This window comes from Motacilla alba, chromosome 19 (genome assembly GCF_015832195.1).
Source record: "Motacilla alba alba isolate MOTALB_02 chromosome 19, Motacilla_alba_V1.0_pri, whole genome shotgun sequence".
Classification (NCBI taxonomy): Eukaryota; Metazoa; Chordata; class Aves; order Passeriformes; family Motacillidae; genus Motacilla; species Motacilla alba.
The window spans coordinates 3,895,408-3,922,073 of record NC_052034.1 but is presented as its reverse complement, the minus strand read 5'-3'; the positions used below and the strand labels follow the sequence as shown (position 1 = coordinate 3,922,073).

The following is a 26,666-nucleotide window of genomic DNA, read 5'->3' as shown; positions in this document are numbered from 1 at the left end:
CCAAAACCTGGGTTGATAAAAGGTTCCCTTTTTTCTTGCAAGAAGCCCAAGACTGCACACAAAATCACTGGGGTTTGAGGGGAGATGCAGAACCGTACCAGGTACCACTTCCAGTCTGACCATGTCTAGCAGCAGTTTGGTACTAAAAAGGGTCACTTGGCCACCAAAAAAATGGGCATCCAGAGTCTGCAAACTCCACAGCTGCAACATGGAGAACCAGAAATCTGTGGCAGTTTGTGTGAACCAATTTACTCAGTGTATTTTGGAAACCATCAGTGTGGTTGCAATGTGCAAGTAGTCACTAATAGAGGATAGGTCTCAAAGCTGAACTGAAAACCAGTTCACTTCAGACTCCATCGGCCTCTGGAGGTGGTTAACCTTAATCATGAATAAAAATTATGAAACTAATTCATAAAGCCACCCAGCATGCTATAGAGAGGAAGCTTACTGCTACTTTTTGAAATACTTCTATCTGCCATCAAACACATTTTAAAGTAGAAGCTGCTACCAGGAAGCCTTTAAATTTGACATGAAAGTTCTTCAAAAAGCTGAGCAAACCAGGCCACAAATGAGAAAGGGGAGAACTGCACTGTGTTTTGCATAGAGCTTTTACCCCTCCCGAGCCATAGGGATAAGGGATAAAGAAGCATTTCTCCAGCCCTTGCTCTCTCACCCCTCCCTATTTGCATGAAATGTTTTGAATGAATGCTGTTTTCCTCCTCACGTCTTCTGGACTTGAGGTTCCACATAAGCAGTAGCTTTCTGCAGCCAAGTGTTCATTCAGAGGTTGGCATTCCTTCTAGATTGTTTTCTGTATCACTTTGCTATGTCAGTAATTGGTATATTTAGGTCAAAGACATTGTGCTCCTGCTTGGGAGAGAGAAAAAAACAAGTTCCTTATCAAAGCTTTCATCTTCCCGCTGGAGCAAAGAGATTTATGCAAACCTTGTTTAGATTAGCACTCACTAAAAACTGCAGAACTAAAACTCAGACACTTCAAGACAAAAATTACAAGCCTTCAACTGGTACAACAAGAGTTAGGATGAGAAATACAGTGTGACACAGCCTGCTACACTACACCACAAGAACAGATTAAAAAGCAGATTACTGTCAACTGAATTTCTGCAGTGAAATCAGCCTGCCTGATGAGGAGTATAACAGCTTTTGCCTTAATGAGAGACCCACCTAAGGGGAAGGAAAAAATCCCCATACATTGCGGATACATATTCACTTTATATATCCCTACATCCAATGTGTATTAATATAATTTCTCTCTCTAAAACTGTGTAGTAGCACATCATCTCAAGCCACTTACAGACATTAAGGGAAAAAACCCAGCAGAACTATGGTCTCCCTGAATAGATCTTCCCCCTGACTTTCAGAAGGCCCTTCAGCACCCTGCAAGTATGACAGAAAAGACAGGTATTTAATGTAATTATGATGCTTTGCTGGATTTAATGTCTATTAGAACCCTAAAGGTACCTGCTTAATCTTCTTTAGGCAAAGCTAATGACACTGTCAACTGGAAATCTTAGAATCTAGGGGCATTTGTTTCCCTAGAACACTAACAAATGCTTATGGTAATGGGCCAAGTGTGAGAAGACGAGCTGGCTGTATAAACACAGGCACTGGAACTCCAGTTTTCATACTGGAAACTGTTGCTGACGTCAAGGGTATAGTTTGACTAAGAGCAAGTCAAAGATATGCATGTGTACACTGGTGAATCTCAGGGCAGGGCTTCTACACAGCCAACAGTCTGTGATTAAAATGAAATCCCAGCTCCACAGGTTACCACAACGAGCAGCCACTCATGCAGGCTGACACATTTACATGCACGAAATTGTCCCTCTGCAATTAAGCACGATGGACATTCACACCTCAGACCCTCTCCAGTCACTGGCTGTTAAAACACAGACCTTACTCAACGTCCCAATGCCCTCCAGAGCTCCCAGAGCAGCCCTGGCCATGCACCTCCTCACCCACAGGGCTGACACCTTCACCTCAGAAGCTGGGCCTGTTTCCAGCTGGAGTGAGAGAGAGAGAGAGACTCTCCTCAACTGCTGCATTAAAAACATGGCAGCTAGAATTAAACAAGATTGAAGGAGCCTGAAAAGCAAACTGGCTAATGAGCCATACGCAGGGAAGCTGGGAACCTGGAACTGCAGCTGATACTCTTTTACCATCCATGAGCAATAGGAATGCCTTACAAGGAATAAGGACATAGATCAGACACAGCAGATGCACAGCACCAGCTTCTGGGTTAAATTACTTTCCCATTGACACAAACAAGCATTTAGAAGTGTTTTTAAGAGAGGAAAATATTTGGTTTTCACTCATGCTGAAAGGCTATTTTAGGAGGAGGAGGGTGGAAGGAAGGGAGGTACACGGCAAAGGGAAGGGTCTTTGTCTTGCAATCAGCCATCTTCCTGTTAGCATCTAGTTTACCTTGGTGCACACTCATTTGTATCCCTGCAGGAGTTATCTCAATTAAAAATCAGGGAGTTATTCTAGGGCTCCAATGAAGTTGTAACTCCAGAGCTTTGACTCTTCCAGAATGTACAGTAGGGTCACTAAAACAATGCTGATCCACCTGCAACATACATGGAATATATTATTCCTATAATGGAACAAGAATAGAGATATTTGGATACCACTGCTACTTATGTCATAGCTGTGTCCATAAAATGAAGCTGTGCAAGAACAGCCCTCTGGTTAAAAGTCGAATTCCTGGTCAGCGGCAGCATAACCAGGCAGAGTTTTTTCATTTTGACAGCTTGCCTCAAATTCCACAGATTGAAGCACACGCAGCCATCCCTGAGACGTGCTTCAGCTGCACCCTCACCCCACAGCAGCTTGTAGGGCCCAGGGGCTGCCTGTAACACAAAGGCATCCTTCTCCCTGCCAGAATGCTACAGGAGACTCTCACCCACTCAGCTCCTCTGAGATCCAATCCCTGCAAGTCCCTGTCAAATCTCCTCTTGACGTAAGGAACACACAACACAGAGAATTAGGAGCAGCGCAGAAATCTTCGTGACCTACCCGAAATAAAAGCACCAGCAGCCAGGCCACTCAGGGATCTTGGCATATTGCATCAATAATTAAGAGATGATTTTCTGGATGAAAGATAGTCTCAAAGGGGGAAGTTATTTAACACTTATGAAGATGAAATAAAGACTCTGAAAAGAGAACAGAGCAACACTCAATCTTTGCAAATTCCACAATGCTCAACCTTTAAAAAGCAGAGAGGAAATCATTAATATTTCTAATTCTTTATGTTGCTTAACCTGAATCTGTGTTCAACGTTACAATTATGAGTTGCAAATTGTCACCTAGCACTTGTGAGAAAAATAACAAAAAAAAAAGGGGGTATCCAAGCAACTACATTGTACAGCGTGTCTGGATGCAGCAGCATCTGCGTTGGCACTCGCAGGCTGCTATTGCATAACCCTGGATTCAAGCAGGAGCACAGCCGGGGAGGCTCTGCTCTATTGCAGTGACATATCTAGAACAGAAGTGGCTGGTAGAGCTTTAACAGCAGGAGTTTAGACTCTAGATCAAAACAGGAATTGGCAGCAAAATCCCTTCACCTCTAGCCTCCGTTTGGGTAAGGAAAAACCCCCAAGTGTTTCAGGCAAAACTTCAAAAGGAATCGCTGGGACAGCTTTCTGCGCATGCAGGACACAAAGCAGAGTCTGTGGAGAGCAGAGGGAAAGGAACGCCTGAAGATATTCCCTGGCAAGACACTGCAGAGAGAATCACAAGGTACAGAGCGTACTCCTTGTTCACATCCGCCATCCCCGGGGTGCACAGCAGCCTCCCAGCTGCCCCACTTCTGGCAGGGGACTACTGCTAGAACTGGGACAAAACGCTTATAAACGACTCAGATTCACTCACTCCTTCACAAAATACACCCAGGTATTGGTCTCATGTGGTTGGAATTAAAGCCACAGCACTTTTCCTGCCTGACCCAAGCTGGTTTATAGGCTCTCGCACGCTCTTTCTCTGCAGTAGGGTTCTGCCTACACTCTTCCAGCACTCCATGCCAACAGCAACTGGAGATCCAAGGGTATAGGGAATTTCTGAGGGACCAAAAGCAAGGCAGCAAATACAACACCTCCTCCACAGAGGCTGAACCAAAAAAAAGAAAAAGGAAAATGAAGCTAGGGAGTAGAACAGGGTTTTCTGGATGAGTCAAATACTAGCAGAACAATGTTGCATAACGAGTGCCCCTTGACTTTTGTTATTTCTCCCAGCCAGCTCCTCCAAAAATCTATTTGTTATTGTTTATTTGGGTATCAGTCCAAATTGCTGTGGGAGGAGAGAAGAGAAGAGGATATGCTGTCAAGCTATTAATTCTAGCACTGTAGTCATTTAGCACTCTCCCACTATTAACGAATCAGTGTCCTGTTTACTGCAACACTCTCTAGAGCCAGCCTGAAAGTTAAATACAAAACCAGATGTTAATTAGCCTCTTGCAAAAACGACTCCAGCACTGTTTGTCCTCAGCCAGGATGAATTCTGCCTTTGCTTATTTACCCACTGCTCTGTCCAGACCAGCAGTGCCGTGTCACGTCTCTCCGGAGCAGGCAGGAGCCGGGAAGCAGGAGCCCAGCAAGAGGAACACCGCTGGGAGCATCACTCTTGAAATTCAAGCCTCTGTGAAACATTATATTGTAATAAAGGCCAGGCTGTGTCAAAAGCCAGGAGCAACTGTGGCTACCATCCATCCTTCCATTCTCCCAGGACAGAAGTCACTTTTCTACACGAGTGCATCAGTAACAGGAGAAAAGCTGTACTCAAACAGAACGCAGGGTCATGTTTGGTTATTTCCCCCTCTCAGGAAGGAGAACCACTGGCAGCAGGTACAGCTTGACCTGTCAAAAGGGACACACTTCCATACAGGCACCTGCCCTCACTCTGTGCCAAACCTTGCTGTTCCCCGGGGCAGGAATGTTTGAGGCAGAAGCCCACTGTCCAGAACAGCCTTTAACAGAAGGACACAAACACAGTGCCAAAGGCAAAGGAAGCACACTAGTCTTGGCACAAGGCTGGATTTGCCTGACCCCAGGAAGTTCAATGGATGTATCAGATTTGCAGCCCTGTGGTACTTGTCTGTATAATCCCAGCCTCCTTTGTGCCATCTGTTTCCCCTTCAGCAGACTGGCCATTAGAGACTCAATGCTAAAACTCGTGTCTCCTTAGTAACAGGTTTTTGTTGATCTCCCCCGCGCCTCCAAATCTTTCTATCAATCCGGTAATCTAGCAGGATTTTCCCTGCAGGGGATACATAACAGCATCAGTGGAAAAAAATATATGGGACGACAGAAACACTTTAAAGGCAAGGGTAGAAGGTGTAAAAGGGGAGTGCATGAAGCTACAAGAGTTACAAGTCTATGGAAACCAGATGTTCTCATTATATTGGAGCAAGCCACCAACAAACCTGCCTAGTGCCAGGTTTGAGATCTCATCTGAGCACTCAGTCCTTCACCAGTTTTTTTCTTAAAGAGTTGCCAATTGTGAATAGTTTCCCATCAATACACAAGTCTTCAGAGAAAACACCCTACACAAACCCCGCATCCTTAAGACCATCCTCTCCAAGATCTCAAAGGTAAAAACACTGCCAATCTCAATGCTGTGCAGGTAAGAAAGGACTGTATTCCCTGTCTATAGAGACTGGCTCTCTTACTGCAGATTTTAAGTCACTGATTGCTAGCTGCTTTTGGTTCCTTAATCCCTAAATCCCCACACTCTCTTCTTGAGGTTAATCCAGTTAAAACTCTCCTTTCCCTTTGGCTAGTGCCTTGCATAAATAACCACCTGAAGAGCAGAGCTGCAGAAGCCAATGCTCAGAGTATGGCACTTCCTAGAACTCTGTCCCACTGCAAAAGACAGCGTAAAGTTCTTGTTGTTGCCTACGCCAGAAAAGGAAATCAAGATTAGCTAGGTAAGGGCAAAAGGCACTCCTTATGGATTGCTTAAATCAGCAGGAATCAATCATCCAGTCCAATCCAAATCCTCTAGTTGCTTTCTGCCTTAAGATAACTAGAAACAGGTTTATGTTATGCTAAGATAAAGCAGCCTTAAACCAGAGTAAGCCCTTATGCGAAAACTTCTCCTTTTTGGGAGGAAAGGAGAACTTGCCTTTGAGGTCAGCTCTAAATGAGCTACAATTACAGCCATATAGGCCATGCGGGATTTGGAAAAGCAACACAGATCAGCGAAAGAAAATCACCTCTGTAGACTCTGCCTGGCTGGTCTGGCCCAGGCAGCTCCCTTGGCACTGAGCCCGTGGGCAGGAGAGTGAAAGTAGCACTAGGACAGGGAGCCAGCCCTCACCCTCAGCCTGCCAGGAGAGGCCAGTGCCATACACAGTCCGGCACATGCAGACCATGAGGACGGTCTCACTACGCACAAAACATCAACAGTCTGGCCCGGCAACAATGTGTATTTGCTCAGCAGAAAACAAAACACACCCGGTGAAGGCACAGAGGAACTGGACTCCCGTAGTGCAGAGAAAGCCAGGACACGTGGGTGAATGGAAGTGTGCCCTTTTCTGACAGGTGAGACCCTACCCACTTCCAGTGGCACTTGTCCCCTGGGAGAGAGCCCTGCGTGGCACCATCCTCTAGGCAGGCAGCAAGTGGGTGTGCAAGAGAAGTCCTTAAGCTGGAACAGGTTTTAGGTGAGTGACACAATTGACCACATGGATCCTGCCCCCACAGCCCCCACGTGTATCTGTGTGTCTTACTCTCATTGTGAAGCTGGGCCAGACGCTCTGGGGCAGCAGGCCCTGCCTGCCAGAGTCAAAACACTGCACAAGGGCTGCCTGGTGCATGCCAAGCTCTCCAAGGCATGCCCTGCAGCCAGGACTCAGACCATAAGCTCTTTGTGTTCCTGGTCATTCACAACCAAGAGAAAGAGAAATCTGGTTTTGAGGACTGCTTATCAGCCTAGTACTTCCAAGATCCTCAGTCTGAGAGTAGAGAAAAGGAACAGCCCCCTCAGCTTGCTGCCTAACCAAAGGGAGGGCAAGCAGGGCATGCATTCTGCCTCCAGGGTAGGGCAGTCACACTGAGTGAGGAGTGTGGGGCAGGAGGACAAAGCAAGGAGCCTGCACAGCTCTGCAGTGCAGCACGTTTCCAGCTCCATTCACGCGGATATGGAAAGCCGCCGCTCAGTCTCTGGTGCATATTTAAATGCTCATTCTGAATGGCCAATTAGTCAGAAGTGGAATGTTTCTGCATTCACGGAGGAGCTATTTTAAGATTACATTATGCTCTCTGCTTCCATTAATAGGTACAAATAAAAAAAAGGAAAGGCGTTACACCCAGCAATGCATTTGTCTCAGACTTGAGTGCTGCATGTTCAAAATCCCAGCGCCAGCACAGGAAAGTTGATGAGTTCTGTTATTGACAGGCCACATTCCTCTTCACGGCTCCAGAGATCAGCCAGTCATCAGGCTTGCCAAATCTTGATGGAACAAGTCAAATCTCTGTGTTCAACTGGCCACCTCTGCTGCAGGCCTGTCAACCTGCATCTTCTAGAGCTGTGTTAAACCTCGGTGGAAGTCACCAAACTGAAAGAAGTTAAACCAGACTAGAGCAGCATCTCACGTGTCCGGCAGCTCCGGAGGAGGCTGACCCAGATAGTCTCATTCCAGACACCGCTTTCCCTGCTCGTGTTGCTCCCCAGGGCTGCCTTCACTCAACCATAACCAGTGCACATCTACACCCCTCCGGTGCCTCTGGATCCCCTTCCAGGCCCTGGAGGACCACAGACATTTGACAAGCTGAAAGCTCACAGAAACTCCTTTTGGAGCAAATCGAGAACTCTCAGGTTCTTAAAGCTAACAAAACTCAAATCACTAAATGCTGCTGAGCTTTCAAAACAAGGCAATTTTAGGGAAAATACACATTTACATTTGGCCAAGACCGACCCCTCCCAATCTCTCCTGCATGTGTTAGGAATGCAGCTGTATCCATAACATCCACATACAATCATCCATCAACTCCTACATCCAGATTTGCTTCTTCCACCCTCTCCAAGCCTGGACTGAGATATCAGGGTTTGATCAGTGTGGTTTTCTGAGAGGGGGACTGGAGGAGTTGAGAAGGGAAGCATGGATATCAGCATTTTGCCAAACATCACACAGAAGTTCCATGCCAATGCCACAATGGACATTATTTTAATTCCAAAAATCAATAATCTTAACACGGGGCAGATTGAGTAGAGTCAGTTTTCTGTCAACAGTTTTGCTTTCACTAACAGGTTTATTCAGATCATTTTGAAGATCAAAAGCACAGAATCCTACAGGTACAGGTATAATAAATCTCATTAAAACCGGAGCAGGTCATCCCTCTGATGAACTTAAGCTGTAGATCCTTCTAATACTCTTGAAGAAAGCTTGGGTGACCAGCCAAACGAGGATTCCCTCAGCTCACAAATCCACATCTTCTGAGCCAAGTGGAAATACTGTATGAGCTAAAGAAAACAGAGTTTTGTGTGTGGGTTGGGTTTTTTTTTTTTAAATAATGTGAAGAGCAAGCAAAAAGTCTCAAATTATGCAGCAAAAATAAGAGAGTCAGAGCTGAAAATAAAATCCAACTTGGAGGAAAAAAGGTGATATAAAAACATTGTATTAAACCAATGTTACTTTGATGTTGGATTCAAATCTAAAGAAATGCTTAGCCCACGCAGATATAAAAACTACAAAAAAACCCCTCATAGTATGGGAACTGTATAAGGTACAGCTCTGCTGAAACATGATTTACACAAATGCAGAGGATTCAACAGCAGTAGCAGCACATATACATAAATGTATGTGTATGTATGTGTATATATAAATGAGAAACAGCATTACACGGTGTCAGGAAAATGAACAGAAGGATGCCCAATGCTGGAAAGTGCTGCTTAAAACAAACCTAAAGCAAACCTTGTGAATCCTCAGTCCTGGGAGGGCTCTGCTTCCACTGGACACAGACATCACAGGCAGGCAGTGGGACAAGGAGCTGGAGACTGACTGACAGCACTTTTAATACTCCAAAACTTTGGCCATCGTGGAGAAACCAAGAATTCTTGGCACAGATGCAGTCATTTCAACTTTGTTCATTTTACTGCAGTAATAAAGATATTCCTTTACAGATGCCACAGTTGATATATGCAAAAAAATATGGATCAGAAAGACAGTTTCTGACTTTCTCAGTTAAGGCACACCCACCCACCAAGGATTAAAAGAATCTTTTCTCCCAAGATGTCAAGGTATTTCTTTTACCAAAGCACTGGGTTTTTCTGGTTTTTAACAAGGGTAGTAAGGGAAAAACTGAGCTTTTAGTGCACAAAACACTTCCGTGAAACTATGGAAGAGGCAGAAAATCCTGGGTTGCATTTAACTAGGGAACAAGGTCACAAATTAAGCAGTCTGAGAATTTCTGGTAGCTTAGCCCTGAATTAGTTCCCCCCACCTTTTTTTTTTTTCTCCCAACCCCCTCCACTACTTAGCTCAAAATGCAAGACCAACAAGAACACATGATACAGCTGCACTGGTACAGGCAAATACATGGCTAAGTCACAGGAGCACATTCTTGAGAGCTCATAAACCATCACATGACAAACATCACAAGAAGTCAGTTTACTAAACTCAATTTAAACTTAAAGAAGTTAATAATAATAAAAGCCACAATGGGAATGTCTCTTAGAGAAGGAGAAGCTGCACTTGAAAAGACAGCAACAAACAACAAAGCCAAGATCAGTTCTCATGTTATTTGAAACTTGTCATTTCTAGTGCTACACATGCAAGCCAGTATTGCTTACAAGTCCCTGATAAACACTTGTAGTTACACAGCTTACAGCAAAAGCTGACCAGCAGCCAGTGAAGATCTTATCAATAAGCCTCTCACAAACATACAAATATTGAATTTTATTGCAAGCACTTGAGCTAAATCTTTCCTGATTCTACATGTCTGAAAACCTGTTCGTTTTACAGCAGCCTGTTCATTTGCTGTAAAGCTGGTAGGTATGAGCGACTTCTTTTCCAACAGGAGGACATGCAAGGCACAATCCTCCTTAGCTGTCACAAAGTATTGACAGCTATTCAGAACACACACAAGCTCTGCTTGCAGCTCCAAGCAGACAAATGGAAATAAAAGCAGAACTGCCTCTTAACAAGATGTCATTGTACAAACTGATGTTCGTGCTTTATCTGCATTGATTTCTGTACCAGGACAAAGGAACTTGTTTTTTAATTTCAAGAACCATTTCATTGGAAAAGTCCCAAAGCTATACAAACGTTTTATCCTGACAATTTAATTAGGGATTGGTCCAATTCTAGTGCTCAACATCCAGGGATCCTGAAGGCTCTTAACTGTTTAAAAAGGTTGCAGTGATCTGCAGGCCTACCATCAAACAGATCACTGTAGACTCATCCTTGGGATTAAGTCATCTCTATTTGTGAGCCCTTATGTGATGATCTGTTACAGAGCGTAAGTACTGCATGAAAGCCTCTTCAAGGCCTTCACCACCATCTGTGAATTACATTATTAACAATGGTATGAACTTCCTAAGAGCATCTGGTTCTCTCCCCACCCCCTTCTCAGATCACTGGGAAGAGCTCTTCAGTATCAAAACAGGCACAGGCAAAGCTGTTTTCCTCTTTTCCATGCCTCCCTACCTCCTCCCACCCTTCAGCAGCAGAGGATAGATGGGGCTCAGCTCTCCATTTCCATGCCCTGCATGTTTTCTGCACAACCCTTTTTATTGTTAAATAAGGATGGACAAAAACAACTCCACGATGTGTGTACCACAGGCATTTTACTGGGAAAAGAGGAAGTTTATTTCATCATTTTGCAGAGGCAGCATCTGAAGTATGCTGAGAACTGTGCTGAGGCACAACGGGGACTGCACAGTCCCACCCCAGGACTCACTTCCCACCAGCACAATTCCTGACATAACCAAAACCAGGCAGCAGCCACTCAGCCAGCTTCAACAGATACTGCTGTAGCAATAACTTTCTAGATGCAAAGAAGTATTTTGTCATCCCAATTCTTCTCCCACCAAGGATGTTTTAGTAGTTGATTCTGAAATCATGCCAGCTTCTCGTAAACAAGAAGGAGGAAGAAGCAGCATCGCCTGGGACACTGGAGCACAGCCTCCACTGAACTTTGCACAGAGTTCACATCAAACAGTCTCCTTGGCTGCTCTAAGGAATCATTTACTCTTGCAGGAACCGAGCCTTCCTATCTTGTTTTCTACTGCTTGTTCTTCAAACCCAGCTTCTCCTCTTGCTCTCTAAGTAGGGCTTCTCGTTGCCTCAACCCTCTGTGCTCATCAGCAGCCGTTTTTCCACTCTGTTTTGCACAATACCATCCTTCAGTTGCACAACAGTTTGCAATTCAGGCATCGTTACAGCCCTGTAACACACAGCATCTTCCTCTGTCTTAAGTTAGCAGCAGTGTTTCTTGAAAGAAAAGAGCAACATTATGGGCAGCTCCATAAAGACTTGTATTCAGAGGGAAACAGAATCCAAAACTAACAATCCTGCAACGTGCAGGCAGAAAATACTGGGTGGAGGAAGACAAAACTGCTTCTGCACAAATGCACATGAACCCTTCTAACAAACTCTTTCTGCTATCCGCGTGTTTCAAATAATCAGACACATGCTGATGTGCTCGGACAGCTGCATCTAGAATGTGCTGCTACTGTAATTAGAGGAAAACACAAAAATTCTTCAAGTTTATAAAATAATGGGCAAGTATTTGGGGTCACCGTGAGTCCAGCGTTGCCCGAATCCACGCTCCTTGTGTGGGCTGTAAGAGGAAGTTGCAGTTTCTGCAGCTGACCTCAAGCCACAGGAGGGGAGGAAGCCTCCAGGGCTGTTCTGCCAGGGTTTAATCTCATTATGGTCACTCAGCTTTGGCAGCAGGCAGGTCAAGATGAAGATGGACCACTACTCAAACTTCTGGGAAAGGACATGGCTGTGTTTTCACACAGCCACTTAAAAAATCAAGGGAGCCAGAAGAAAATTAAGCAAGTTTTATGAGTGGCTTTGGATGGATGGTTTGACAAAATCTTGTCATGTTCCCTGCAGCTTATTGGGAGGGATGCAAGGAGAAGAAAAGTCAAGAAACTGGCAAGTGTTAGAGCAAATTAGTGGCAATTAGAGATAGGCTCTCCCAAGCCCAGGTCCCAGCATACAGTGGGAGCACGGTGTCCTATCAACAGGATCTTTATAAAAATGGTATATGGAACAGTAGCAACTAAAATTGGAATGAATTCCCATCTTTCAAACACTATGTACAGGTGATCATGTAATCAAATTAATTAATATTTGCTAAATCAGTGCATTGAATATTACCCGATGAGCTCATTTTTGGAGGCAGTTCAACGCCTCACTTCTAGGACTGATGTCAGTGTCACATGCTTGGAGAGGATCAGTCTGCAGCTGGATATTTTAAAGCCTTCTATTAGGAGCATAGAAAAGTCAGCGGATTTCAACAGCATCAACCAATGAATTTTTGTTTTATCACAACAATTTAGTCACCAGACCCCACTGTCAATATCTCCGTGAGAATATCAGGCCATTTCAGACTCTTCAAGTCACTAGACAGAAACTGAAGAGTGCAGCAACTGAGTTGTTTCAACAGAGAAAGTTGTGTTTCAACAGGAAAGGAAAACAACAGAAAGACAAGGAAACAGGAAACTCCAATTTTGACTGGCTGCTCCTGATAAAATAATTAACCTTTGAGAAACTAAACTCAGCAGCTGTAAAAATACATAAACAAACAAACAGTAGCAGAGCAAAGGGTGTTGAGCATCAGCAGCACAAATGCTCCAGGCAGCAACATTCAACCCTGAGTTCAAATCCCATTCACTCTCAGAGCAACTGTGATGTCATCTTTTATTCTGACATAATGCAGGATGTCACTGAAGTTCAGTGGCAAGTGTTCATGCAGGATCTGTGAAGTCTCCGCACTTTGATGCTCGCTGCTTGCACTTTGTACCAACAAGCAGGAACAGATTTGCATTACACAAATAAGCCGTGTCTTTATTGTGCAACCGCATGCGACTTTTTTGGAGAAAAACAATGCTCAAATACAAGGAGTGCTGTGTGCATCAGGCTGCAGAGTGGGTGGCAGTGATGTTGTCAGAAAGCACTCGGCACCGCTTACCTCCACACCCATTGACTTCAGCAGAAGGCTACATAGGAAAAGTCTCTGAAGATGAAGCTGAAGTGTTCCCTAACCCATGGCGCTGTCCATACACTATACTTAAGAAAGAGACAAAACAAAAACCACAGAAGTGAAGCAGCATGAAATTGCAGGGTTTGAGTTTTTAGTTTTTAAAGACTCTTGCAGTCCTTGTTCCAGTTAAGAAATCCAACTGTAAACCCATCAGTTGTGAGCAAGCCCTTCCCCACACTGCCTGAGCTTTTGCCATGTCTGGGGTGTAGGAGGAGAACCACGGTGTTTAATGCATGCTTAGAGCGCTCCCAGAAGACCCCAGAAGAAGGATGAAGATGTGTTAATGCTTCACGGTCAACTCAGCAGTCAAATTGTTCAGTGAGACTGCCTAGGTCAGTAGGGGCTGTACCAAACCCCACAGCCCTCACACGCAGCACAGGACACAGCCCGTTTGACAGATCCCTGGGAGCTTTTGTCCATAAAGTTCACGAACTCTGCATCGGTTTTATGGACAGATCAGTTCACCCTCACCCAGGCTACTGATTTAATTTGGAACAGTTTTAGGAACAGGAGAGTCAAAGGCAGAAGCCCTGAACCTCTGTGAACATGAAGCCCCATACACAGGACTGCAGAGCAAGGAGCAGCTCAGGTCCCTCCAGAGCAGCTGGCAGAGACCAGATATTTGAACTTCAGCATGTGATAGACCCTCCTTGCACTCTGTGAACTTATGGGAGATAAATACATTTGGTGCACAGCCTGCAGATGGAGTCAGGGAAGGTTTCTATAACCAAGACAAACTCCCAGTATTCCTAGCAGTTAACTTCAGAGGCATGTGACTATTTTCAGATTGTAGCTTTTATCCTGGTTGCAGAAAGATGAGACTAAAGGAAATAACAAGATCCTTACATGTCCAAGCTCTCATTTAGCTGCTTGTGGTTCAGTAAAGCATTCCCTCATCATTTGAAGATGAGGCTTTTGAGTGTACCCCAAAGATTTCAAAGTGAGCAGAATGCATCCCTCATTCCAAACTAACCCATCTCAGCCAGAATTCCTCCATACAGAATTCCATTATTTTCCAGAGGGTTGAAGCTATTTGGCAGCTGTATGACACTCGGACTAGCCTGCACATTTCTCCCTCTCTCTTTTTTTTTTTTTTTAATTTTAGACTTAATGTAGCATGTACTCTCAGAAAGGTTTACAATGCAGCCTTTTGTAGTTAACTTGCTCCAAGCTGGGCCACTGCCAGGTTGTTATCAATGACATTTTAAGGCAGATGAATGAAGTTCTTATTATGGTGACAAGCAGAATTGTGATATGGCACATGCATACACTGAAAGAAGAGAGCTTGCTATTAGTTTGTCAGGTTAATAAATAAATAGCGATTTAATGAATAAAAGCCTTTTATTAGGAAACAAATGAACAAAATTAATATTTATAAAGCTTTAGCGGTTTAGAGCACCCTTTAAAATAAGATTATTCATTTCAGTCACAGCCACCATCATGGATTAAAGATTCTTGAACACAGCTTCCCCTCCTAATTCTCTTATCATAGCAGTGCAAGGCAAAAAGCAAAGCTCTGCTTTCTGAACTGCTCAGGCCAGACTCAGTTTGAGACTGACAATACTGAAGGCCCATGACAGCAAATGTTTCTGTTACATCTTCAGGACTGCAGCTAACGACTGCACCTGTTGGAAGAACTGTTGGTTCCTTATCACAGCAGGAAGTTCTCACGTTTTACACAGTGTGCTCCCACACCACACAGAGCACTGAACCTGTGCCAAGCCACGAAGAGCAGCGCTGCACGTTAGACAAACTATCAGCACTCAGCCAGGAAATCACTCCCCATCTGTCCCCAGAAGAGTCTGCACCAAAACCCTGCAGGTATCTCTCACCCTTCAGGGCTCTTCAGCATCTCCCACAGCATATGCAGAGAATGTTCACCACCAAAGTGAAGTTTAAGGAGGGTGGAGTATGTCCAGGATGTCTCACTTCTCAGCAAGCAAATGAAATTCTGACACACACAGATTGCTTCTCACCTCAAGCTGTCTCTGTCTTGTACTCCCTTTGGCTCAAAGTGTTCTGTGCTCACCTGTCCTAAAATCAAACTTGCAAGTTTAAATTTTAAACAAGCTGAGTAATTTCGGGTTGGGTTTTGTGGGGCTGTTTGTAGGGAAGGAGCTGTTTAGTTTTGGTTTTGTTGGGTTTTTTATTACTTTACTTTTTAAATGGGGCACTTCTCAAATTCAGGACCAAGATGTGAGCAAGTGCTCAAGCCTAAAAATTTATTTTGGCTCATGCCATCTTCTCCTCAAATACTAAAAAAAGCGTTCTCAAACTTTTCCCTTCTCCTCAAGGCAAAGTTTGAACTTTCTCAGTCATATGACAAGCAGATAGAAACTGCCCCAAAATAACCGTCTCAGCCATGTATGGTCAACGTGAACAGATCTAAGTTAAACAGAGCTTCCTCCCCACCAGAGCAGTTTCTGGTTTATGTGTAAAGGAGAAAAATTCCACTTCAAGGACCAGAAGTGTGGGTTGCAGAAGCGTGTGGCACAGTTGTTATCTTTGCAGCATGATGCACAAGATGAAACCAGGGATCTGTAAAATCTATGTGAAAAATATTCACCCACTGAGACTGTGCAAACTCTATTCCAGTCATACTATAAACGTTAACTAGTAATACCTCCCTTGCCTTAAAGTATCCTACAACTGTGCCCAGCTTTTGGGAAGGGGATTGAAAATATGCTCTGCTCATATTGGTTTTGCCTGATAATCTCTTATTTGAGATTCAGGAGCAGAGCAGAAGCTGCACTGAAGGACAATTCCCTCCCAGCACCAAGGCAGCCACACAGCAAAGTGCTGAGGGACACAGTGACAGGCAAACACTAAAAGCAAGAGATAATATATTAATATTTGATTCCCATCTCCAACTCTACTGACAAGTTTATGCAATATTAAACTCGACCCACACTACAGGGGTAGCTACTATCTCAAGATTCATTAAGAGGTGGAATTCAGGCTTACACATTCTACTAACTGCTGCTGAACCAAAATACTACCAAGGAGGAAGAAACACCACAAAGAACAAAAAGGTCTAAGTTGTCCTGTTTCACTTCACTTTTTGAAGTCACAAGCTTGCTCCCCTTTGTAAGGAGAACTCAGCTGAAAAAAAAACCCAGAGCAAACTCGCAGTAATCAAACTCACTAGATGTTACATAAAAAAATATTTGGTTAGAGAGTGAATTAAATTGTTGTTAACCATTCTGCAATGTGAAAGGGCAAAGGGGAGGGCTGTCATTTCAAGTTTTGCACTTCATCAGGAAGACAATACAGCACCTAGCTCTTTCCTACCACATCCTGAAGCACTGTATTTAAATGCAGTGGTTACTGCATCTCTGAAGAACATGCCCAGAGCTGTTTGTCTTTAAACTATTTAAAACTGTTGAGGAGGACTTTGGGAAGGAAAACAAAAAAAGAAAGACAACAACAGAAACAAAGAAGAACAAAAAAAGAATCAGTCCTTATTCCAGAAACACCTTTATCTCATCACCTAGCACTTCCTCTTGTACCTAGGTTTAGCTCCTGTCTGTAGGTCAGAGCTGAGTCACTTCCCTGCCTGCCCCACAGCAACTCATGAGCTAAATTTCCAGTGTGACACCCTGTTTCCAACTGAAGATGCTCCAGAACTCAGAACTACTGCAAGGGAACAGCAGGCTCCAAAGGATACCTGCTACTATAAGAAGCTCACAGACATCAGCTGACTCTCTGCAGTCCATTCAGGAGCTTCAGAGACCTGTGGAAAACTCCATTTTTAGATGGACTGAGTGAAAGGGTTGAAGAGTCAGACTACCTCTAACTACTAAGCAGCCCTCCTTTGGAAAGCAAAGCACTTTACACATGCAAGGCACATGCCCTATCCCTCCCTCTCATCATCCTGTAAAATGAAAAGATGAAAAGCATGACATGTTTTGTTTCAGGGTTTTTTTCTGAAGAATCCTAATGTACACAATTCTCAGATGTCAGTTGTTGAAGCTAAACCAAGCCAGTTGAACAAGTCTTAAAAGTTCTTGCTGCAATTTTAAACATGATAGTTCTGTACATCAAAACAGAAGGGACATGGCAGCAGCCAATGAGAATGGGACAACCACAGTTCCCTGGGACAGGAGTGGCTTTCCACATTAAAATTCACTTTTCAGATATTTAATTCAGTTACAAGTTGCAGTCCAACTACTGAGACAACATCTCTGGAATTTACTTCTCCAAGATCTCCTGTGCTTCTCCACTGGCAGAGCAGTGGAAAGCTCAAGCCTCAAAGCCACCTCCTGAGCTCTGGTGTGAGCTCAGTACAGGGACAGTATGATCTCTGATAAAACACTTCTATCAAAACAGCTCAGATGAAATACTCTAATGTCTTTGATTACTTCAGGACAAGAGGTTTACACTGTGGCCTAAAGTTCCCCGGTAATTTCACCCTGAAACAGCTCCCACCAATGCAATAACTTCATTATTTCCACGGAGCCTCAGTTTAGGAGTCTCTTGGGAGGAAGAGGAGGAGGAGCAGTGCACCCAACAGCAGCGAGGAGCCACAAGCTCAAGGCGTTTCAGCGAGTGCCAGGGGCGTTCCATTTAGCGGGGCCACAAGGAGTTCACGTCACAGGGCGCTTGCCAGGAGCTCCATGAGCGCTGGCATGCACAGCAAGGGTGCGTCTCACCATGGAAGCAACAAGCTGTTAAACGTGTGACTCATCTCACTGCAACGTTTTCTGCCTTCCAGAGGAGAGCAGCCTGCAATGAGCAACGCTGATAAGATGCATATTCAGAGGAATTCTATTTGGGCAAAAAGCTATTGACACATTCAAATCCCTATATACAGAAGCCTCCCCAAATGCTGACTGAAACACATGAACACACACACACTGCAATATTGCAGTCTTGTGATAAGAGATTTTGTAGATGGTCGGGTTGACAGTAATTTAATCAATTTATATGGCCCAACTCAGAAATGCAAAAATGTCTTCTAGCCCTCATAATTTTTTACCCCTTTAAACAGAGTGCTTCAGAATAACAGCTTCCACCCAAAAGGTAAGAAACAACATGTGCCTTGCTTAAATCACTGACTACTTCCAGTAAGTATCACCTCTTCTCCTGCTTCCAAGATTCCCCTTTTATGCAAAAGGTATGAGCTTCATTGTCACTACCTAATAATCAAATTAAAAGGACTCTCAGGCAAATCAATGGCACAGAGTGGAGATATCTTTAATTCAGAGACTGAACTGAACAGCTGGAACACCTGGAGCAGGCAGCTGAGCAGCCTAAGTGCTCTTGAGTGGCAGGGCCAGCTCATATGAAGGCAGCAGTGGTCACTGACCAGCAGCTCCATTTGTACTTCTTGCTAACGGCATCGGCAAGGGTCAGACGTGAAGACTGCAAAGCCTGCCCCTTGCTTCAGCTGGTCCTGGGAGGATGTGGCTTGTTGTGACTGAAGAATGAAACCCTGAGCTGCAGGCTGTGATCAGGGAGCAGCTTCACTGAGCTAAGCTGCCCAAAGGCTATTTCCTTTTTTTTTTTTTTTTTTTTTAAGACAGAAGAGTTGCAGCTTTAGATCTTTCAGGATTTTTTCCAGTAACTGGAAATCCTCAGGCACTACCCCTGCATAAAGGCAGCTCTCTTACACTAAAATATTTCCAGCAGACTGCTTTGTGGATGGCAGTCTCTGCTCAAAATAGCATTTTCCACTTAAATAAACATGTCATTGGCTCCCAGAATGACTGTAGATGCTACTGTACCCTGCCCTTTTCAACTCTTTTTCATTTCTTAAACAGCAAGAATCAATACTGGTCAGATAATGACTCATTACAGCATCACAAGCTATTTGCATTTTCAAATTACAAGCTCCTTTTCAAAACACAAGAATTTATGTGCCACTGGAACTCAAAGGGGAAAACTGAAATCAAGCTATCATTGAGATATGCTACAAAAGGACTTAGATCTCTTTTAAAAAATGAATATTTTTTTCACGCACTCTGCAAGTTTTAAGAATGTTTCTCTGTGTTTCTCAGCGAGGCTCCAATTCCACTGCCATCATCCTCCTTCTCAGCTGCAAATACTGTTCTCACCTCTAAGGGGACGTTGCATTTCATGCAGATCCTAGAGGAAACTGCTAAGTGTGTATACAAGAGCAGCAAGCAGATATTCCAGAGAAGGACAGGTCACAGTTTAACCATCCAACTGCTTCAGGAACAGGAGAGTCTCATCACACATGAATGCATTTACACACACAAAAGTTATCTGTGCTCCAACAGCCTGGTCTTGTCCAGCTGGAGAGGAATCATCTTTTAACAACACAGCATCACACCCAGCAAGAGGCAGAGGCCTCCTGGTTCCCTCACAGGGCTTTCAGCAGAAATGTAAAAGACGGGAAGTTACAGATCACCTCACTGAAACAGTTTCATCTCCCAAATGGTGACAGCTGGCACCAGAGGAAACAGGTACCTGTGGGACACTACAAGGTTTGCCCAAAGCAGCAATCAGCTCATTCTTCTGAGCCACTGCCTCCAAAACCTTCGGTTTTCAGAATGAGCTCTGGCTATGCCTGAAAGACATCAGCCGGAGAAAACCAAGAAACAACAGATGATCTTTACTGATCAGAGCATCTTTAAATATCAGGCATTCTGAACTTCACTAAATATTTCATAAGAAGCTTCTGATCGCCCAGCTACATTGTAGTTCCTCCAAAAATCAACTCTCCATAACCTTATCCATGCAGCAGCAATCAAGATCTTAACTGATTTACTTAAAAAAAGGAAAATAGAAAAATAAGTTCTATGGGAGATAGACTGGACTTATCAATGATTAAGTAAACTCACAATTACCACGTCGTTTAACAGCAATTACAGGACCAGGGGTAATGTTATATTTAGCTTCCCCATAAAGAAGTGGGCAAAGTATTTCCTGTACATTCTACCAGCAAGGACCTTCCAAGCACAACATGACAGACACTCCCAAACACATTTCCAGGACTCTACTTCCTGCTCAAGCTGTTCTCCTGGGATTAAGGAGGGGAAGTCCAATGGTTTAGGTTTTCATTTGCTTTAGCATATTTTTTTTCCCAAACTGTGCATTTTAGAACAATATACACCTAGCATATCCTCTATTTTGGGTCAGTCGGTCCCTTCCAATGAAAGCATATTGCCTCCCTCAGGGTAGGGAAGACAAGTGAACTGTGAGAGCAGCCAGGGCCAGATTGCCTGCCCAGCTTCTTCACGTCTCAGGAAAGAGATATAATAAACAAAAGGAAAATAGCATTTTCCAGAAATTGCAGATACAAATTTTTTTTGTAACTGTGCATCAAAAATCCTTTAAAAGGCCAAGTTTTTCAATAGATTATTTCCAATGCAGGTAATTATCCAATTAGCCAAGAACTGCATTGAACAATACATCAGCATTAGCACCAAGGACCTCATGGCATCTTTGTATTTCACTGTAGCATGGCCCTGTCTGCCACCACTTTTTGCTACCATGGTACATCAGAAGACAACTGCTCTGCTGTAAGCATTGAAGATTGCAGTCTTATTTCTCAAGAGCGACTGCATAACCAAAGGCCAAAACAAACAGCAAAAGTCTGGACAGACAATTAAAGGAATTTTACAAGTCATCAAGCAACCAGAGGGCTGTAAATGTATAATCAACACTTTGCATGAACTACCCTGAAATGAATGCTCATGAGATGCTCCGTGGCAATGAGCACAAGATAAAAACCTATAAATAAAAGCCATCCAATTTCAGAGTGATTCAGATCAGCTATTCCCCTGAATCTGTAAGAGCCAATTATAACAGTTTATAGGGCACACTTAATGCAAAAAATGCAGTTTGAGGACACCAATTTCACCCTTTCTCCTTGTCTGAGAAGTTTATCTCTGAAGCAAGAAGACATCAAGCAATTTAAAAAGAGAATCCATTTCTGTCCTCAAAATTCCTAGTGACCTGGAAACAGAATTAGACATAGCCATATGCTCGCACACTGACATGCTTCTCCCTTGCCCACAAGTTGAAGCAGCTAAGTTCCAGCAGTCACCAGATAATCTTTGCTCAGAAACAGCAAGGACAGACCCTTATCTTACTGATAAAATTATTGAGCAAGATGAGCTTTCATTTAAAGAGGTAACCTGGAGACAGTCAAAGGAAGCTACCATCAGTTTTCTACGGATTGGTTGAAACAATTTGACTTAAAACTGAAAGAATCAAGTCCTGCTGCAGTTGACAGAGATCCAGAAGAATGGCAAGGGTGGCAGGCTTAGAACCAAAACCTTCCTAAGGACTAGAAATGTGTCTGCCCTGCTCACAAACCCTCAGCAGCTGAGGAAGAAGAATCATCTGAAATGACAAAAGCTTTGATTGAGAAAGAAGAAGTTTGTGGCAAAGGAGGAACACAGCTCTAACAGATGGAGGGAGAAACAACCCACCCCAGATACCCAAGAGGCTAAAAGGGCAGAGCAATCCTCAAGTGTGGTTAGGAAGCTGCAACAGGAAATGCAGAAGTGTTCAAACAATAGCAGTTAAGAGCGTGATAAAAATCAAGTTCACTTTACACTGCAAGAGAAGTCTGAGAAAGCAGAAGTAATTACGAAGCCCAAAACCAGGCCAGGAATATGCCACACACTTATTTCTGGTACAGAACACACCTCCATATCATGTCACGGGAGAAAGAGAATATAGACACAAACCCAAGGCTGCATCCTCTGGATTTATCAGGCTCCACGGGGAGTTGTTTTTATATTTAACAGCTAAGTAGTATCCAAATATCAGCACAGTTTCAGTTTGATTTAATTGGCTGGGAAACAGCCTGGCTGTTGCAGATGGAAAAGCTTTAGAGAATACAACTAATTGTTCATATATCTATAAAATATTTAACAAAGGGAGGGTCTATGCATCCAAGTGGGAGAAAGAAGGAAGATGCATCCAAATGGGAGAAAGAAGGAAGATGCCAAGAGAGACCTATCTATTCTCACTAGATGCATCCAATGCTATAAATGTATGGGAAAAGGAATTGTGGAAAGGGTAAAGAAGTCAGAGGGGGAAGAAATCTCTGAAGTAATGCAGCACATTAATATTTATAGCAGGTAAGTATAAGCGAAATTAATCTGTGTTGCTAAGTAAACATACCTTAGGAGAGACATGGGAATGAAAGAGGGGGAGAAAAAGAGGTAAGTGTTCTGACAGCTAAAATGCCATTGGGGCAGGCAGGACCTGTCAAGCAGCTGATCTACTTTCAGAAGAGATTACCTAACACAACAAGAAATATTTTCAGAGTAGTTAGCTTTTTCACTCCCCCCCACTGAGGATGGAAGCAACTGGGATTTCAACTATTCTCTTCCTCCAAACATTCGCAAATCAGGCATAGCAGCAGTGTGATAATGCATGAGGTTTTTTAAGGATAAATGCTAACTTAGAACTAAGCATACAGAAGTGAAAGCAAAGCTATTTTCATTCTCATCCTTGACTGCATCAGAAACAGCACATGGGGGGTAGGTAGCAGCTTAAGGGGTTAACATGCAGGGGTTTACAATAAAGAAGTACAAACAACAAACAAAACAGCCTGTGCCAAGTTTAAAGAGCATGGAAAGGCAGAAGCCTTCAAAGCTGCCTGCCCAAACCCAGGGCAGCGATGGGAACATCTGTCCTGCCGCACATCTCACTCAGGGGTTTGGAATCTGGCCGTTCTGTGTCTCTCTTGGGCTTGACACAGCCCTGTGAAGATTACAAGCACCGTTCTAAAAAAAGGGGCAGAAAACCACCTTATCTGCCCGCAGAGGCAGAGCCGGGCACCGGGGATACCCAGAGGGTGCTGTCAGATGAGATCAGCTGAGCACGGCCGGAGCCCCAACCATGTCAGGTCGCTTCCACACACGCTTCCCGCCTCTCCCACCGCATACAATGAACACAGAATAAACCGGGCGGATTGATGCGAACAGCCCCGCGCCGCCGCATCCTTCCCAGAGGGGCTGGGTATCACCGGGACCCTGCGATACCACGAGGGCCGGGAGGGAGCTACCCTGCCCCAGTCCGGGCCTGCTGAGGGGCACCGGGACCCCCGCCCGTCCCTTCGGCTGTCAGCAGGCCACAGCCCAGGGGTGTGTGAGCCCCGTTCCCGGGCACGGCGGGCCCGCATCGCCCCCGGCCCGGGGCCCGGACACCGGCGGCACCGGGGGGTGAGGCGGAGGGGGTGCGGCGCATGCGCAGCGCCGCGCGCCGGACCCCAACGGCCGCCGAGCGCCGCGCTGCCCTCAGCGCCCGCCGGGACTCACCGAGGCGCAGGGGCTCGAAGTGGCGCTGGGGGTAGGCGAGCGCTGCACCGTGACCAGAGCCATCGAGGCGCGGCGGGGCCCCCCCGTCCGGCCGTCCGGCGGGGGCCTCACTCCATGGCGGGGACAGGGGAAGGGAGCGGAGCGGAGGTGGCGCGGCGGCGACGGCCGCAGGGGGCGGCAGCGGCAGCAGCTCCGCGCGCGCCCGCGGCCTCTCGCCGACTGAGGCGCGGCGGGGCCGGGCCGGCCGGGCACAATGAGGCGCCAGCGCGCACGCGCCGGCTGTCAGCGCGCGCGCGGCGCCGCCCCCTGGCGGCCGGGCCGCGTTAACCCCCGCGGCGCCGGCGGCTCCTGAGGGGTCACGGCACTCCCAGCCCCGGTCCCTGAGGGGGCTGCGATGGCCTGGGGGCCTCGGCATCCTCACCCCGGTCCCTGAGGGGGCTGCGATGGGCTGGAGGGGCTCCACATCCTCACCCCGGTCCGTGAGGGGGCTGAGGTGGACTAGAGGAGTTCCACATCCTCACCCCGGTCCCTGAAGGGGCTGCGATGGGCTGTAGGGGCTTCACATCCTCACCCCGGTCCGTGACAGGGCTGTGATGAGCTGGAGGGGCTCCACATCCTCACCCCGGTCCCTGAGGGGGCTGAGGTGGACTGGAGGAGCTCGACATCCTCACCCCAATCCCTGAGGGGGCTGCGATGGGCAGGGGGGTCCCGGCATGCCCACCCCGTTCCTGAGGGAGCTGGGGTGCCCCGGCATTCTCTCCCTGGTTGCTGAAGGGGTTTCGACATCCCCCCCTGGGTCCCTCAGCCTCCTAGGTGGCTTTTATTAATTTATGTCAGCAGGGCACCCTCAATGTGCCTCCTGGCTGGTGGTGGTTTGTGGAATCCCATCCCAGCAGGAGCCCTGATGGTGGGTATGGCAACCTCTGGTGAAAGTTGGCATTAATGGTCATATAACAGAGCTTTTCCTTGGATTAGGCAGCTATTGTAACTCCATAATGAAAGCAGCATATAACATCTCTTCATACATCAATGAACACGCCCAAACACCAAAACCCAAGTCTAATGATTGCATTTTAAGCATTCAAACATTCCCAGATGCAGAACTGTTGGGTGTTTGGGGATCTGAAACAAAGGGTCAAGTGCTATTAAACTTTATTTGCTTTGCAGTTTCAGCCTGGTGCCGCTGAATTCATCAGAAGGAGGTAATCTGGATCAAGAATCTACAAAATTTGTGGGGAGGAGGTGACTGGGATCAAGAATTGTCTCTTGGGCATCGAATGACAACATTACATATGATAACCAAAAACTGTTCTAAACGTTAAACAGAGCAAACTCTTTGTCAGGAGTGTGTATCAACCCACAGATTCCATTTAAGCACACAGCTGATGCTCCTTCGATCTGTTCCTCAGGCTGACAGCACTTTTCCCCTGTAAATCTAAGAACTGGAGAAGCCACATGGTCTCTCTTTAGGTTATTCCCCAGTTAAAATAATGATCAGGGAGGCTCCTGTAGCTGGGCTTGGCTGCAGTGGAGAAGTCAGGCTTGCTAATGGAGCATTTTGCCTCCTGGTGGACGGGTGAGGATAGAGGATGAGGGATGGAGGCTCCTTAAATTGGACTAAACTGAGTTTAGAGTGGGCTGCCCAGCAAGCCAGGGTCTTGAGCATGCAAAGATCGGGCTGCTTTCAGGCCCAGTGCTCATGCTCAGGTATGTCTGCATTGATAGGGAGGATTGATAGAAGACTTAAGTACCCAGAGTATTGTAGCAGTTCCCTCACCTGAGACTGGTGTTTCATTCTGGATTTTTATCAAGTCATGCAGGGATTACTATCAAGAAATTATTATTGAAACCAAGTTCCAAAGCAGACTTTTGTGTAATTTTTGTGTAGATCTTCCAGGTATTTGAACAGCAAACACTTTTAAAAAACACTTACCACAGGTAAACAATGGAGTTGCTATCCACAGTTCACTAAAATCCAACATATCAGTTATTAGCTACAACAACCACAAATTGTGACAGTTCTCCAGTCTCTAGGAAGGTGTAATTTGCATGTGCAATTTTTTCTTTCTTTAGCAGCAGAATTTAAATGTGGAGGAGGAAGCTATAAGGCAGATGTATTGGGATTGAAAAGAGCAATTAAAGGGCAGGCTGTGGTCACAGCATCAGGGTTGGTACAAAAAACAAGCTGGAAGCTTGTGGCCTTCTTCCTTCCTGTGCTGGCAGCACTGTGGTCAGCACCTGCTGCTTCAGCCCAGAGTAGCATTTCAAAGAAGTGGAGCTGTACATGAGCTGGTTTTGTACACATTTCCAAAACTGACTATTTAATGCACTGCAAACATTTCCCTGGCTAACACAACTTATTATTACTACATGTTAGGGCTTTTATTGCATAATCTTGGCATCAGCTGCAAAAGACAACAGAGTGCTCCCAAAATGTATCTTACAGAGAAAAACAAAACAGAAAAAAAAAGATAGAAGAGGCAATTCCAGCAAAACATCTGTGATGACATATTCAGCCCATTATTTTGTCAACAGTGCAAGTATTTGGTGGCATAATAAAAGGATACACTTTGCTTAGCAAAAACATTAAGGGATAACAGCCAAGTTAGATAGGGTACAATTAAAGGTTTGCTTAACCCACGGGATTCCACTTCCAGAAAAATAAAAATAGAGCTGGTTTTGATCCATCCTTCTAAATTCTAGTTGTATATTCTTCTTTGGGGGTTGAAAAAAATCACCTTTTTTTTTTTTACATTTATGTTTCATTCTCAAAAAGTTTTGTAAGTTAATCATAATAGCAACAGAATTCTGAATTGCAAAGGGGAAAAACCAAGCCCACCTGGGAGAAGAGATAACAGGAATTAATCATGTGCAAACTGCTTTGAGGAAAAAGTGCACAATTCAGTTTAAAGCCTCATTTTAAATTACTCCTGAGCACTAATTTTCTGCTTCATTTTGTTAACATAATTGATGCTAGACTTCAACGCATCTTGGAAATGCACTGCAATGAGCATATTTCCTTCTGATACGTTTCTCCAAACAAAGAGCAAAGAAATGATAATTTATTACAGTGCATTTTTCATATGAAAGTTGACCTCCTCTATTTCAAGGTTTCTTTTAGGCTATCCCATGAAATGGAGACTAATAGAGGCCAGGGCACCTTGCAGCTGTTCCAGTGACAAACACC

The 26,666-nt window shown here is 44.9% G+C and overlaps 2 protein-coding genes across 5 annotated transcripts in view; one reads left to right on the top strand and one right to left on the bottom strand.

Annotated features, from left to right (window-relative positions):
• The window catches only part of SSH2 (slingshot protein phosphatase 2), a 90,118-nt gene extending 66,507 nt beyond the window's left edge, over positions 1–23,611 (bottom strand). Inside the window, exons 1-2 of one of the 4 annotated variants that reach the window (XM_038157852.1) lie at positions 23,480–23,611; positions 13,164–13,261 (exon numbers count right to left, since the gene is read on the bottom strand). In XM_038157852.1, coding sequence (XP_038013780.1) covers positions 13,164–13,175 — 12 coding nt within the window. In that variant the 5' untranslated portion in view covers positions 13,176–13,261; positions 23,480–23,611. Of the gene's footprint in view, positions 1–13,163; positions 17,961–23,479 lie in introns of all 4 variants that reach the window. The other 3 variants (XM_038157853.1, XM_038157851.1, XM_038157848.1) reach the window with 3 other exon arrangements.
• A 1,050-nt stretch (positions 23,612–24,661) lies between these two features.
• EFCAB5 (EF-hand calcium binding domain 5) overlaps positions 24,662–26,666 on the top strand; it is a 34,748-nt gene continuing 32,743 nt past the window's right edge. Inside the window, exon 1 of the mRNA XM_038157927.1 lies at positions 24,662–24,681. The gene's annotated coding sequence lies outside the window, so the exon portion shown is untranslated. The remainder of the gene's footprint in view (positions 24,682–26,666) is intronic.